This window comes from Dreissena polymorpha, chromosome 6 (genome assembly GCF_020536995.1).
Source record: "Dreissena polymorpha isolate Duluth1 chromosome 6, UMN_Dpol_1.0, whole genome shotgun sequence".
Classification (NCBI taxonomy): domain Eukaryota; kingdom Metazoa; phylum Mollusca; class Bivalvia; order Myida; family Dreissenidae; genus Dreissena; species Dreissena polymorpha.
In genome coordinates this window covers 25,786,059-25,803,352 of record NC_068360.1, presented here as the reverse complement: position 1 = coordinate 25,803,352, position 17,294 = coordinate 25,786,059, and the positions used below count along the sequence as shown (strand labels likewise).

The 17,294-nt window shown below is 33.4% G+C and overlaps 1 protein-coding gene across 1 annotated transcript; it reads left to right on the top strand.

Moving 5' to 3' along the window:
- Positions 1-636: 636 nt before the first annotated feature.
- On the top strand, positions 637-7,802 carry LOC127834352 (uncharacterized). Its single transcript, XM_052360114.1, has 2 exons — positions 637-3,169; positions 6,270-7,802. The coding sequence occupies exon 2, from the start codon at positions 6,434-6,436 to the stop codon at positions 7,514-7,516; it is 1,083 nt and encodes a 360-aa protein (XP_052216074.1). The 5' UTR covers positions 637-3,169; positions 6,270-6,433; the 3' UTR covers positions 7,517-7,802.
- Positions 7,803-17,294: the final 9,492 nt, after the last annotated feature.

The following is a 17,294-nucleotide window of genomic DNA, read 5'->3' as shown; positions in this document are numbered from 1 at the left end:
CGTTAATTTTAAATCAGTTATATTCAATCCTATACATGTTTATAGATCAATGAAACAACTATGCATATTCTGTATTGTATTTGACATTTGCCGTACTTCTGTAATTAAATTGCGAATGAAAACGTGTATAATTCACGTTTAACGCCATCATGAGTGTAAAGAAAACGAATTAGTTCGAACCTTCCATTTGTAAACGTTATAGCGAGTATGGTATATAAACCGCATAATAGCCGTGCGACATCTATGAAACTCGCTCTTATGCGTGCTCTCTCATTTTGCATATTTAATAAACTTTTCAAATAGAAATTACAGAGCCACATCAGTGCAAACACTATGTTTGATAATTCATTCGTTTGTTGGATATATTTTTCTGTTCTAAACACATATTAGGACATATCGCGGAGATTTAGTTAACCTTACCATGTGTTCATGGGCGAACGCACGTATTCAAGTCGTTTTTTTCGTACCCATTTTTTTTTCGTACCCAAATGTTTGTTCGTACCCACATTTTTTCGTACCCATTTTTTTTTTCGTAACCAAATTATTTTTCGTGCCCATTTTTTTGGCATAATTTTTGTACCCAAAATTTTCGTACGCATTCTTTTTTCGTACCAAAAATTTTCGTACCCACATACACAATTGTGGTGATGTAGATTAACTTAAATTGATGCTTTTATATCCATCCTCTTCAAAAGCATCGTCACACCAGTACTGTCAGTACTTTGATTTAAGTTGTTTTGGCCTATTGCAATCGAGTTACTCTCCCATTTTGGATGTGATGTCTTGATATCAGGTAAACAACGCGCGTAGTGGATGTTTTTGCGGATGTGTATTGAAATGTTGGCTTTGCCTGGTAAAAACGCTGTAAATAAACGATTCTGACATGGATTTAGTGAGAATTTAAGAAATCTCTGAATATAAAAAATAGTTTATTCCTTTCCTTTACCGCTCGATACACGGTATTGGTAATATTTCCCTCCACATACTTTTACAAGGGCCGTTTTCACGTTTAGGTATTTACAAAATTAAAAAAAAATGTTTAAGATTCGCAAATTTTTGTTGTATCTATGATACTTGTGAGGAAACAGCAATACTGAACATTTACCATGCTCTGAAATATCAACTATATGCATCTTTTGACGATTTAAAACCTGAAAATTATAATGCGTTGCAACGCAAAACGGTTGAATAATTTGGAGAGTTCTGTTGTCGTTATAATTTGTGATACAACGAGGATTGCAGATATAAAGTATAAAGTACGTCATTCATTGTATGAGCACGGTTGGCCGAGTGGTCTAAGTGTTAGACTATTACTCCAGGGTCAGTGGTTCAAGCCCGGTTGAGGGCTACTTTTTTTCTTTCTTTAATTTTATTCTTGTTTATTTTTACTTGAGCTTTCTAGATCCGATGTTTACATTGATCAATATAAAGCATTTAATGACAAACTTCAATATCTGCCAAAATCTGTGAAAAGACCCCTTTAAGAAAGTTATCACGATACGATCATTCATCCGTGACGATCGGACGCTTTTGCACGTGGTGTAAACTTGTATGGTTTCACCGTTTTGCACGTGGAAATGGGCTTACGCGATGCAATTCTAATTTTATTGCGAGTTTATCATTATAGGTCGGTTCTTACACCAGTGAATTTTAATTTAATTATTTTTAAGAAAACATTATGGTTCGAAAGAATATTCGGTAGCCCCACTGCGCAATTTGCATGTTGTAGGCTAACGACCCCACGCGCTAAAGCGTCCGATCGTCACGGATGAATGATAGTATCATGAGCTTGCACAAATGTAGTCAAAGGATCTCATATTCAATATTTAATCAAAATCTTTACTCATAACTAAGGTATACAAGATAAGTATTGATGCAAAGCATCAAAGGGCGTCGGGAATTTCAGTGTAAAAGGCACTCACTGAAGTTACATGGAACGATTTTTTTTCTACTGAAAATATTAATATATTGGCCGATTATTTTAAACAAAATGAAAAAAAAAGATACTGGTATAACCATTATCTATGATTTTGTGTTATAACCCCCAAATAACCATTATTTATGATGTTGTGTTATAACCCCCAAATAACCATTATCTATGATTTTGTGTTGTAACTCCCAAATATTTCATAGTTCATTTTATTTACATTGGTTTCCTTTTTTTACTGGTATCCGTGTGAAGTTTTCATTAATGGAACAGAACTGTGTAGGTTTTAAAAACTCTGCTTCATTTTGTAAGCTTAATTTCATATTTTTCTCAACTTCAAGGGGAGATGATTCTGAACTTATTTTTACGTTGCTCATTTACGATAGGTGTTTAGTACTCATTGATATGAAAACACTGTAAAAGTTTGAAAAAAATTGAATGAAAACTGTAAATTGTATAAAGAAGCTGCATTTCACAATACTTTGAAATTCAGTAAAAGATCATAATAGATTTATTGCTCCGATATTCATCATTTTCAATAGGGTTCGAGTAATACTGGTATAAAAACACTTAACAAGTTTGGAAAGATTCAGACGAAAGATGTGAAATCTTTTAAACAAGTTGAAATTGTTTATTTTGTCAAATTTAATAGAAAAAAAATATTCTGGACTTATTGTCCCGATGTTTCTCATTTTAAATGGGGTAAATGCTCATTGATATGAAGACACTGTAAGTTTGGAAAGAACCTGATGAAAAATGTTGACATAATCACCTAACCAAGCAGTGTTTCACGTTTATTTTTAAATTCAAAGAGACATAATTCTGGACTAATGGTCCGATATTGCTCATATAGAGTTTGGGTTGGGTCCTCATTGATAAAAAACCTGTGAAAGTTTGGGAACAATCTGATGAAAATTTTGGACTTCGAACAAGGATTTCAAAATTTCTCAACTTCTTAGGAAGATAACTATGGACGTAATGGTCGGATAATGCAAAGGGCCCATACGTGTCGCGCTTCGCGCTCCATATGTGGTTCTTAAAAAAAAAACTCCGAGGAGTGTGTCGTGTCCCCCAGATACTGGGAGTACCTCTTGTCGCTATTTAGCTCTTCGCTTCTTATCGATAGTTGGTTATCTTTTCTGTCGATTGTTTGCCTCGTGTATTTTTTACGTCAGCAATGTTTGAACAAAATATTGTTCCATCAATTTTAATATAAATGCAGCGTTATGGAGGTTGCATGGTGTAAGTCATTGAAGTTTTTAATTATTTCTTGCTCAGGAGCAGCCAGACTCTGGAACTTCATGCCACAACATTTTAGAGATGAGGGCAACTACAATCAGTTCCGGAGTTTGGTTTCATCATTGGACGGGATGGGCTGTGCCTGTAGATCCTGTAAGCAAAGTTGAGCTTACTGTTTGCATGTTTTGATTCCTTTCATTCGTTTTATTTGTTTTCATTGTGTTGCCTTTCTGCTTTTTGCTTTGTCTGAGAAATTTGCATTTTGATTTCTTGCATTTGCTTTAATAGGTTTTCATTATGATACCTTTTTGCTTTTTGTCTTTGTTTGCTTTAGCTTAACGTATATATATAACACTAGTGACACTACAGCAGTTTGTTGTTATTGTGTTGTTGTTGTTTTTTTTCGTACATTTCACTTGAAATAGTGCTAGTAACATTTGCGGTAAATCACTTCAGCATTAGTATTGTATTGTTTTTGCTTGTATAGTGATATTTTATTCTTCATTCATCATTGTTGTATTTTGTTGCTTTTTGTGTGAAATTTGCTGATCAGTTCCCTTCAAATCGGATTTGAGTGATAATTTCCTTTAAGCCATTTTTATTTTATTGCCCCTTTTTTCACCTTTTCTTTTTATGGTAGGTTAGGCCTCTTCCTTGGGTCAAGATCAGGAATCTTTTACACAGCTTTTAATTGTGAATGTATAGTACTGATTTATATTTCAGCTTAGATTTTAATAATGTGCTATAGGAGTTATGCTTTAGTTATGCTTTTAGTGTGTTTTATTATTATAATATTTCTTATTTATGCCATGTATTTATGATGTGTTGAAATTTGCTACTGTTTGTATATAGGTCGGTCAAAAGCTATACATAGCTTATGTTATATACATGTTATTCTCATACCGACAATAAATAAATTTGGATTTTATTTGATTTGATTTGTAATCGTTAATTTAGCAGTAATACTTTCGTGTTTAACTCTCTCAACTTCGGTTTTTATACGAACGTTGACGAGTGACGTCACGCGCACCTGCTAAATGACCCGAGTTTCTACTGGAGGGCAAAAAGCGCATATACAGAAGCTCTATCTCAATATCTATCTCATAGTACTGCCTTGACAAAATCAACGTTTTTGTTGATAATCATGCATAATATCAAATATAATTTTAATTATGATGTCTGAAAAGACATAAGCATGCAAGGAACTTTATTTTTGAATAATATTGTTATTATTTGTTTTTACTTCAAACGAACTCGGGAGTGGAAAACCATTTAAGAGCACATACGGTATATGGTTACCACAAAATTTCTCTACCTGCACTTCTTTGCGACCATTTGAAGTTAAAACAAGTCTCAGAAATTGTAATTCTTTCAGAATAAAATAGATTTAATGAACGAAAACAATTGAGGATGAAGACAGACAACAAATAGATAGATTTTATCTTAGCAACATACCTGTATGCATGTAGTAACCTCTATATGTCTAAAAAAACTAACCTTGTTACACATTAAATAAATTTTATCGATTAATGTAATTGATTTATTTCATTGTTACACCAGTTTTGACACTCTGTGTTGCAGCATAGGTGTTAAATTGCACCTTTGTTCATCACAAATCGATTATCTCGTTATGATCGGAGACCGTCCAGACAAAGACAACAGGGTGTCATAAACCAAGGCACATTGGGTCCATGCCATAAACCACATGTTGCAGACGATTGTCTGTTCATTAAACACAATTCACGATACCTCCATGACATCTCTTGGCATTTTGAGAAATCAGTAAAGCCAAATTTTAAAGCAAAAAAGAAAAGTGGCTTCAATAAAATATTTCAACATTACAAAATGACGAAATCTGTCAGAAATGGATTAACAGGAACTAGTGCATTATATTAGCCAGTTAATTGAATCATTATAATACAGTGTTCAATAAATATAATTTTAACATATTGTGCAGTATTACTGCTACGTAATTAAGGGATCCGGCAAATGTAAACTTCGCTAGTACGTGTAAAGATTTTACGTTACCTCAGTGTACACAATACCATCATGAAAAGAAGCTATCACAATATGGTAAAAAATACTTGCGTTAAAGAAATGAAATTTATAATGTGTTTATAATAGAATGCTAGACTTTAAATTATCACTAATTATCACTAGCACGGACTCTAGATGACAATATACGCTCCGTGTCACTAGTAAAGAGATTTCAATATACATGCAAAGACAATTCAATTTGCATAATATGCAGGGTTTTTCCGCGTTTGTATGATAAAATTTATTAACATTGGCATTCAATGTTAACGAAACGAAAATTTATTGATTGGAAAAGTATATAACCATAACATTTAAATTTTTTATGTATTCCGTTTTTGGCTTTGTTTGATAAATGATTAAATGCACCTCTTACAAGCTGATGAAAAAAAACCTATCCATACCACTAATAATTATTATCAAATTAATAAGTGTTTCATTATTTTTGCAATATCATTTATTAAAGTCTTACTATCAGAAACAATAAGGCAATTTCATTGTTTTGTTTTGTGGGATTGTCAGTATTTAGTATTCCCACCACGTTTACTCTGATGCTTATAACTACATTGTTTTTATGAAGAGGGATCGATATATATATGTGAATATACATTTATTGGTACTAAATATAGTATATTAGCACTATTTTTTTAAAAGATATTCATTTTTATTTCGCATTTGTTATCAAAATATTGACGAAGCAAAAGCTCTTTATACATGCTTTACGTTACTGTAACCAGTGTTTTTGCCCTCCAGTCAATGCGCATGCGCGGAAATATCGAAATGTAAACAATAACAATCAACGTTCGTATAGATTTCTGGATTCGTACCCAAATTTGTTCGTACTAGTGCTCATTTCGTATTTTAACCTTTAGAGCTTAAATTCTTCATTTGTATAACGATTTTTATAGTTTTCTGAATCTTTAATAGTCTAGTTCCTGAATGCAACTGCAGTATTTGTACTTTTGGAGTCAATATGTGTTTATACGTCGATGTTAAATTGTAAAATTAAAAAGGTCCTCCGTCAATGTCTTAGTAATATAGCTTATTTAGTTTCTTTGTCTATTTTCAGTATTTACCGCATGTAATACCATCTTACATCATCGTATGTCATTGTGGAAAATAAATCGCATAAAGGACTTTGTGTAGTTTTCCGGTGGTATTAATAAATGGTTCTACTTGCTGGCCTTATCCTTGTTCCAGTACAGTAAATAACCTACAGCTTATAACGTTTGCATGGAAACAAGAAAGTTAAGACAACAAACATATAAAGCCATGGAGTTGTATCATCAACGCAGCGGCGAACTGACCAATCAGTACAAATATCATGTTAGTGGACTAGAAGAATTTATCTTGTCAGACTTTCATTTATCGGCAAGCAGTTCCATAACCAATTTAAATAGTTATAGGGACGATTGTGACAAATTGTTCAAAAACGTTCAAGTCGCATATGCGACTCTTTTCAAATATTTGGACGGGGTAAAAACAACTGAAAGCCAAACCTTATCAACATGGCTTGAAAATTCATTTGTACAAGTAGAGGCTAGAGTAAGTGACTGCCTTAAGTATATAAGGGCGCTCAAGGACCAGAAACTGGAAACAATGAGCAATAGTGATAAATCTTCGTCACCTAGCTTGGCCTTATCGAAGGCCGCCGAGGCAAAGGCTGCTATAATTAGACTTGAATTTGTCGAAAAGAAGATCAAACTGATGAAAAAGCAGGCGAACATTAATGCTGATCTCGAGCTCTTAAAGTATCAAAGGAAAGCAGCAGCGTTGGCTACTGAAGCTGAGGAGCTAGCAAATCCATCTAGTACGTCACAGAATGGATCGGTTAAAGGCGATTTTCTACCAGCAGAGGACTCTGTTGCAAAGATAAACCGCTTTATAGCAGCCAATCAGACTGAATCAAATTCCATATTAAAGCAAGAAAAACCTGTAAATGAATCGAGTGTTACAGCACAATTTCTCCTAAGGAAAGACCTTATTCTGTCAAGACTTACAAACTTTAATGACACATGTGCAAACTATCAAGCATGGAAATCTAGCTTCCAGTCCGTCAGCAAGGAAATGGTCATAAACAGCAGTGAAGAAATAGATCTACTCATCAAATATCTGGGTCCCAGTTCTAGGAAGCACGCGATAAGCCTAAGAACAGCTCATGATACAGATGAAGCGTTGAATCAGATCTGGCGGAGGTTGGACGAAAGATTTGGCACACCAGAAAGTGTGCTGAATTCTTTGTCAAATCGACTGCAAGCCTTTCCTTGTTTGACAAATAAAGATAGAGCTAAACTCTATGACTTAGCGAACATCTAACAAGAGATAGAGGGGTTGATGACTAACCCCAAATACAGCAAAACGTTATCGTACTTCGATTCTTCGATCGGTGTAAATCCTGTGGTGGGCAAGTTTCCCCACAGTCTTCAGCAGAAATGGATAACCCATGCATCTCACTACAAGGAACTTCATGGAGTGCCATTCCCACCGTTCAGTATATTTACGAGCTTCGTGAAAAAGTACAGCGTAATAAACAACGACCCTAGTTTCTTTTATGAAACCCAACCAATAAAAGGTTCCAGTACTTGTGGTAGACAAAGGGATCACGATTTATAATGACAAAGCCTTAATGTTTGTTTTTCTTCCTTTTATTCATTATGTCGCCCCGGGGAGCCAAGGTAAAAGACTGAAAGTATACAAATAACGCTAATAAGTCGACCATACAGAATTCATACATGATCATAATATGAATATCATACATGTATGCCTAATAAACAAATCAGAATGTGAAATGCCTTAATCTATTAATCCTTAAACTCAGAAAAACATGTGCCTTAGCTGAATTTCAGATAAACTGAAAGAACCTAACTTTCCCGGACGGACCTGAAAGAAACTAATTTTCCCGGACGGACCTGGAAAAACCTAATTTTCCGGACGGACCGGTACTATATGCATGCATAAACGAACCATGAACCCAGGCAAAAAATATATGCCTTGGCCTAAGACCTATAAACAGCAATAATGTACTGTCCTATTCATAAACAGCAAAAATGTACTGTCCTATTCATTATATAATATCAGAATGTCTGAATAACAGATAGATTTACATACAAAAGGAATAATCACTCTCTTAAACAAATAGTAAAATTTAACGTGACGTCACAACCATTAAAACACGACAAAAAATAACCTCACAAAGAAAATACAGCATTGCGACTTTCATAATGCAAAGTAATCATATAATAACATCATATAAAACACAAACTTACACTGTGGGGGCATAAAGGGGACCTATTTTGGGTGAAAATCACTTTGCCTGCAAAAAGCCGCCTAAACGTATATGATTTTCCAGTGGTGAACATTTATCTAAGGGGAACAACTTCTACAACGCGAAAAGCTAAAACCCGGTATAGACCGTACCAAACCCGTACTAAACCGTACATATCTGCGCCCTCCGCACCTAGCTCTAGCCCAACTTCATAAATAACAAAAGTGTAACAGCACATAACCCGTCTGATTTTGCATAGCAAAATCACTTCATCAAATTAAATTCTAAAATAGTCATTATTAATGACATTTCATATCAAGTTTTTAAGAACACTTTGCATCAACCATTAAAGTTACAAAAAAATATCAGTACAGACTTCACATGAACCTTAATAATAATAAAACAAAAGAGTACAACAACAAAAAACTATTTACAAAGATTAACATGAATCTTAAAACACAAGTTAGAACTAAATGCATGAAAGCATTACAAGAACCTTAAATAATGCTACACAACAGATCAGTCTTTAAATGCCACATAACAGAAGCATCTTGAATTCAAACACTTCTACTGAACCTTAAATCAGCATGATTCAAAAAAAAAAAAAAAAAAAAAAAAATACTTTACATTACTATTGTAATATAACTTGTTAAGTATAGCATTTATAAGTACTAAATGTTTTCAATCAACCATTTACAACAAATAAAATTGCATGGTAATATTGCTTGAAACATAAATTGTTACTAATGTTCAATGAATACATAAATTCAAGTACTTGTCTATGAAACGTGGATCTGCATCAGGTGAGAGTATCTACAGATATATTGAATCAACTGAAAAATGATAAATTAAGAATCAGTGCTATGCTATATACACAAACTATCATTCAAGCTTATGATGCAACAGTAAATTGGTTGACACAATTCCAGTTCAATTTTCAGTTATTCGGTGTACAGTAATTATTGCGACAACAACTGCACTATTTTTGATATTGGTCGCATATAACATACAGTTGTGTCATCCTTCACAACTCTGACAGATACTTTACGAACGAAGCCATCGGAACTTGGAAAAACACTATCGACAACACCAACAAGCCACTGAATACGAGGTAAGTCGTCATCAACTAACAAGACTACATCTCCAATTTTCACATTGGTACGGTCATTTTGCCATTTTGGTCTTGTTTGTAAGTTCTGCAAATACTGGCTTTTCCAGCGTTTCCAAAATTGATCAGCGAGTACTTGAACTTGTCGCCATTGGGACCTATACATGTCTTTAACACTCAAATCTTTACGCGGTACTATATCAGAGTTCTCTTTGTGTAGCAACCCCAGCTAATTTTTCATCAACCTCTGTTTTAAAAGACAATTGCATATTTGAAAAGAGCTTTTAAAGAGCTTTTCAGAACAGTTTTTCTTTTTAAAATATCTTAAGAAATAAAGTTATGATAATTTGAATATTGCTAAAATGCGAGCAAATTCTGAATTTTCTTGCTATATAAAGTGAATAAAGAAGCGCGACATTCGCGGCACCGGAAATTTAAGTTCATACATTTTTACTTAGTAAAATTGCCATAACTTTTTTATTTTTAGAGATATCTTCATGAAATTTGGAACATTTGTAGATCAATGTATACTCTGTTTATTAAAGTATTATAAACATTTTTAGTTATTAATACACACAAGGTAATGAAGAACACATTTAGGTAGTATATACATAATTTTATTAGAAATTTAAGTTCATACATTTTTACTTAGTAAAATTGCCATAACTTTTTTATTTTTAGAGATATCTTCATGAAATTTGGAACATTTGTAGATCAATGTATACTCTGTTTATTAAAGTATTATAAACATTTTTAGTTATTAATACACACAAGGTAATGAAGAACACATTTAGGTAGTATATACATAATTTTATTAGAAATTTAAGTTCATACATTTTTACTTAGTAAAATTGCCATAACTTTTTTATTTTTAGAGATATCTTCATGAAATTTGGAACATTTGTAGATCAATGTATACTCTGTTTATTAAAGTATTATAAACATTTTTAGTTATTAATACACACAAGGTAATGAAGAACACATTTAGGTAGTATATACATAATTTTATTAGAAATTTAAGTTCATACATTTTTACTTAGTAAAATTGCCATAACTTTTTTATTTTTAGAGATATCTTCATGAAATTTGGAACATTTGTAGATCAATGTATACTCTGTTTATTAAAGTATTATAAACATTTTTAGTTATTAATACACACAAGGTAATGAAGAACTTATTTAGGTAGTATATACATAATTTTATTAGATATATTACCTTTTTTTTACCGAAAGGCATCAGGCTAAAATATCTACAATGAACACATTTATTTATTCAAAAAACAATATTGGAATAACTTAAAATGGATATTAACATTTTAAAGCAAATTTAACTTATTTATGATACAGCAAATTTAACTTATTTATGATACATTGAAAATAATTATCAGTCTAAACTTTCAAATCAAATTTTCACAGGTGTTTGGGGGGGACGGAATGTCTTTTCAACATCTGGGGAAGAATATATACACACAGTCTAAAACTTTTTAATCCTTGAAATAAATTAATGAATATTTCTTATAGATGTTGTCTATTGTTTGTGCCTCTTTAACGTTCCATAACCGTCCAGAATTTAAACAGTCGGGCACGAATCCAACAGAAATGAGGAATTTTTTCTGAACGGTCTGGATGTCTTCTCGTAGAGGCCATTTGTACTGGCCAAGTGTTCTAGTGGGAGTCATGAATGTGACCACAAAGTGTTCTTTGTCTTTAACATCGACAACCATACCAGGATACCAAGCATCCTGGTATGCAATAGCCACATATTCATTGCAATTGACACATTTGTCTGTCAGTATCATTTCTAACAATTTGGCTTCATCTTCCGCTTCTGAATAACCATCCTCCTGTTCGTCTAAGCAAACACTTTTGTCTCTATCACTATGTAGATTTCCTTCCGCCTTTCTTTTTTTGCTGTCTTTTTTTTGTTTGTTTAGAATTCGTTCTTCATTTATTTCAGATAGAACCTTGCGATCTTGTTGTTGATGTTTTTTTCTCATTGTTTTCCCACCAAGACGTGCGGATTTTAATAACTTCGTTTTATCACTTTCAGGTATTTCCTCTATCCATTTCATCATTGGAGTTCGGCTTTGTTTTAAGAGCTGGACAGATGTATGGTGGTGAAGACTTGCTCCGGGTCGTTTCCGCTGACTGCTGTCTAGATGACCAAAGTGGTGCTCGCATGTCAAGTTTGTCAACAGAGCGAAGCTTGTTCGATCCAATTGCTTTTCTTCGGGTTCTTGCCCGAATTTACCACCATCAAGAAAGTCTGACAACTGCTTCTCCACAGTTCTTTTCATAGCTTTGGATGTCATTTTCACCATTTCATGAAACAGTTCTCTGTATTTACTTTCCTCGCTAATTCTTTCAAGTTTTTGTTTCAGTAGGTCATGATAAGGGACTTTTAAAGCATCTTTTTCGCGGAGGGGGACATCTTGAAGTAAATTGGCGGGATTAACTTCTAGTTCCTTCAGGTAGCTGTGAATAATTTGTACATCTTTGTACAATTGTACATACGGTACTTTATTGTTCACCATAAGATTCCAGTAAGGACCGGTCAGCTTTAAATAGTACAACCCTAGGCACTGTACCTCTGTCATAATCAGATCAGATTGTAAATCAGCTAAAACAGACTGAAGGAGAAGATTGTTTGACTTTACACTTTGGAGGACCTTTATGAAATCTTCCCGGTGAAGATACACTTCCGCAGCTGTCTGAAACAACGCATTAAATCGGTTGTCTTTGTAGTTTCCGATAACGGATTTTATTCCGTTTTCAGCGCAATATGCTTCCCATGCGTCCCGAACACCATGATGATCACCTGACGGTCCAAAAACTTCTGATGTGGTGCGTAGAGTACGTTCCAAAACGGTGCCCTTTTTGCTCCAGTACTTGAAGACAGGCAAAGAGTCGCGACCGAGAGGGCCATGTTCTTCCAGCAGTTTGTTTTCGTGTTCCTTTAAGTCTGATGCACATATGTAATTGTGGAACCCAAGTAACACGTGCGCCATACAGTGAAAATGCAGGACTTGTTCGTGGTTATTTGTGTGCTTCAACACTTCTGAACGCCACTCATCCAGCAGAGCATCAGCCTTTTTCTCATTTGCAGCGCGATCACTCATTGTGTACGATAGTTTCTCAAGAGAGTCCTTGATGTATTCTTCCGAATCAGCACTTGTAATGTTGGAATTCAGAGTCGCAAGTTCACTTAGATGATCTTTAGTCACATTGTTAATTGTAACTGCTGTCTCGTGTGACACTCGGTTAAAACCCAAACTTATTCTTTCACCGGTGGCTAACGACACTGACGTATCCAAGAGTTTTTGCTTTCTGCGTGTTGTTCCATCTCTGTGAAGCCCCCAATTTTCAGTTTCGACAATTTCTGCGAAATGTAGGACTTGGCCAGATAATGGCCCTCGTCAACGATGTTTTGTGTTGTAGTGCTTGAAGGCAAGTCCTTTCTATCAATAGTCTCGTTAAATAAATGTTTTGAGATGGTTCTTATGACTGGCGACATTTTTTCTACTGCAACTTCCAATCCACACAGTTCCATGATACATAAACGCACTTCATTTGTGTTACTCCCGTCACTATTTCTCAGTTTCAGTTTTTCCGACTTAAGGTTCTCGATGCTTTCTTTCAATTCAAACACTTCATTTTCACGCTCGGCCAATATAGAATGATTTTTTTCACAGTTGTTGCAGTGTTTCTCGGAACTCTGTTCTTTTTCTTTCAAATTATCCCTTATGGTTCTAAGTTCACTTCGTATGTACGAGTTGTATTTCTGGGCAGAGCGCTTCTTTGTTTTTTTAGAGTTTACTTCATCCTTCAACGTTTTTACTTCTTCTTTCAACAAGTTGAGTTTGTCATTTAATTGCATGATTTCATTTGCAAAAGCTGTGTTTTCTTCTCTACATATGTTCATTCTTTACACCAGGCACTTTTTTTTATTGACAAGTTTTTTTTTTCTGATCACATGTCCTTGACACTTTTGCTTTTACATATTTGGCTGTTGATGCTTTGAATTCAGGGTTAAGCTGACATAGTACATTGAACAAAACAGTTGAGTTTTCTCCATTTTTTTCTAGAAATGTATTAATTTCAAGAATTAGTCCATTCTTCAGCCCATTTATAGGTTTCAATGTTTCTGGCTTTTTCAAATGAGAGGTTGTTATACCATTTTCCTGACAGAATGGTCCTAGGTGGTCTGCCATGGTCTGACAATATTTACTGAAAAAAAAGAGAAAGAAAAGTCAGACCTCATTTTATATACATGTAAATATTTTTTATAAATCGTGTAAATAGGCAACTTTTTAAGTGCAATAACATTCTCACGGGCCAGTGTTGATATGCACAAATTGGACAATTTCTACTACGACGGGGCAAATTTATCGATTTAATTATATCAATTATTGTTTAAATACTTGATAAAACTTATTTTCATACATATAATTTACGGATAAAAACACCTTTGAGGGCATTTCATAACAATAACACAGGGTTGGTTTTCCTCCACTTCGATCGCACGAGCAGATGCCCGTACAGACATCGAAATTACATATTTGCACTGAAATAAATGATTAATCGAGTCAAAATCAAGGTTTCTAGAACTCACCATTGTATTTAGAATAAAATTGAACCAAATAAAGATGTTTTCTGTCGGTAACAAGCTCACAATCGTCGATATAAAAATTTGTTTACGATGCGTAATCTGGGTTTCCAGTCAACTCGTACCTAAGTCAACTCGTACCCTAGTCAACTCGTACCCGATTTGGTCAACTCGTACTTTAGTCATTTTTCAGATTGGTCAACTCGTACCTTTTTAATATTTTTTCTTTATGGAAACAAATTGCGATGGGTGTTTGCATGCATTTGATGTTTTTTATGTTAATTGCAGGTACGAGTTGACCAAATAAAGTTATATTTTGGCATAGACTAACATAAATTGTATGTTTTTTTTTACCAGGGTACGATATGACTAATTAAAGTAATTACCTAAGTATATATATATATTATTCTAATTAATATGTCCAATATACAAAGATTATATTATCTAAGAAATATATAGAAATCATTTATCTTTCAAAATATATATTTATTAACAACTATCATTAAAGATTACATAATTTACGAAATTAAGTTGCGCTGCTTACCATTTTAATATTTATATAATTAAATAATAATAATCTTATACCTTAATGTTTTTATTATAATTGAACATTTTCTTTGAGGCCAATTTCTACAAAATTTAAATTATACTGCTCTGTTTCATTTACATAATTTATGTTTATTTACTTAATCATACGCTAATAATCATATTAAAAATCATATTATTGCTAATTTCTAAAAAAAATAAATAATAATAGTTCTGTTTTATAAACATGATTTATGCATGCATCAATATTTAGTATCCTCTGTAGGCTAATAGTTTCAACTTAATAATCATATTCTACATAACTAATTTCTATATGATTTAGTAATTGTTCTTAATGCTAACTATATTAGGTTAATACGACACTCAATCAATCAATTAACACAGACCGTTATCTCTTTAATCTCTTAATTAATCGACATTGATCAATAAAGGACAGTTGCTACTTCACACAGTGCAATACACGCGAGATTTATTGGAAGTTGATCAGTTTAGTAAATTGAATATTGATGATGTTTTTATTGAGATTTAATGATGTTTATATGAATTTTAAATTTATTTGCCTATGCAGGGATCGACAAGATTACAATAAATTAGATAATCCGACAGACGGTGGTTATATATTGCTGAATGAAAGAATCATAAACAGCGCAAGAAGTTACACTCAAAATCTCATAATCTTAATGATTATAATACACATATTAATGTACAAATAATTTATAAATTTAATATATACAGCTTATATATAAAATAATAAATGATGCACTTTATATTGTGTACATTATAATTTAGACTTTCCATACTCACCAGTTCCAAATAGTTTATTTTAAATGATTATAGCTAGTAATAATGATAAAATAATAAAAACTGAATAGCTATATTTTATTAAGATGTTTTTATTATATACAATTGACAAATTAAATTAAAGTAACCAGTTTCACAAAGCCGATGCTGCCAACGTTCACAAACGTCGCGGACCCGATACCGTATACACGTATGTACTGACGCTATATATTATAAAGATGTAAATACCATCAGTTATAACAAAAAAAAGGTTTGTATTCCTCAGTTTACGCTTCTATAGAGGTCCGTTTCTTGAATGAAACTTATTAAAAAAAATATAAAGGGATTACTTACCAGATTTACAGTGTCTGTGTTGCCATCTATCACATTCATCGCACATAATGGCCTTACACTCATCGGAAACAATATGTCCACAAACAACACAAACACAGTCCCTATCTCCCTCATCCATGATGAAGCAGATTAATTAAACAAAACACTTTTAAATTATAATCCACGATAAACAATAAATGCAATTAAGTCCAAGACACGAAACACAGAGTCCGTATTTAATTTCAAGATATTAATGATTAATGATTAAAGCCAATCTGCAAAGCCTTTATATAGTAATTTGGGGATTTACTCATATAAAAGTGAGAAAAACATACTCCTTTAACTTCAAAGTGGATCATACCTTAAATTGGTTAAGTCATCGTGCGGTGTTTACAATCAAACATTTTATCAAAGAAAATGCCGACAACTTTCGCGCGTGTCATTTTAGATGCACGACAAACAAATTGTTTAACAAATCGCCGACAGTCCTGTTGTCATAAAGGTGTTATTAGTCAACATTTTATCAAACAAAACGCCGACAAACACGTCCTTTATAATTATACACGTGTGAAAAATAATGAACTTGTCTACTTTTGAAAAAAAACAAACATTTTTTTTGTATAACCTTTATCTATATTCATATCAAAAACATACACAACATATTTCACGTCTTTGATATATATAAATAATTTTTAGGAGGGTACGTGTTGACCAATTCGGGTACGAGTTGACTAGTGGGGGTACGAGTTGACCAAAAATCGGGTACGAGTTGACCAAATCGTGTACGAGTTGACCGAAGGTACGAGTTGACTTAGGTACGAGTTGACTAGCTCCCGTAATCTGTCAATCAAGATGGCGGTCAGAGGTGAAAAGCGAGGTCGCCGGATGACCCGAAAATTTGAATAAATTACTACGTTCGGCGTAAAATGCCGGAGGGTTCCTATTGTTTCCGACCAAAGATTTTTTTATCAAAATAAACGTCAGAACATTCCCTACAATATGATATATGATGCATAGTTCGGAAATCAGAACTTTTTGTAAAAAATCGGCAAGACTTTAGGGGACTATATCTTCGGTTCGGATGAACATAAAAATTTGCATCAAAGTCACGAATGGAGGTCGTGAACTTTTCTAAATGGATTCGTCCATCTCATTAATATTCATAAAGTTTAAGTCACCCGCGAATAGGAACAAAGAGTACATGTGCCACGCGCCGAGTGCATGAAAGTTGATAATCACGCGCAACAGCGAAAAACCATAATATTTCTTGTTTATTAACAGATAAAACTGGGTTATAGTGGGTAAAATACAAAAGTAAAACATGCATTTTGTGGAGAATTTTATTAGCTTTAAAATGAGACCAATTATAAAAATATTCATCTACAAATGTAAATTTAATCCCCAAAATGCCACAGGCGGTGTAGACTTTTCACAGTTGTCCAGATAAAATGTGGGAT

Bases quoted from the DNA above. Each gene is read 5' to 3' on its own strand.
- LOC127834352 (XM_052360114.1), top strand. From the start codon at position 6,434: ATGGAAACAAGAAAGTTAAGACAACAAACATATAAAGCCATGGAGTTG.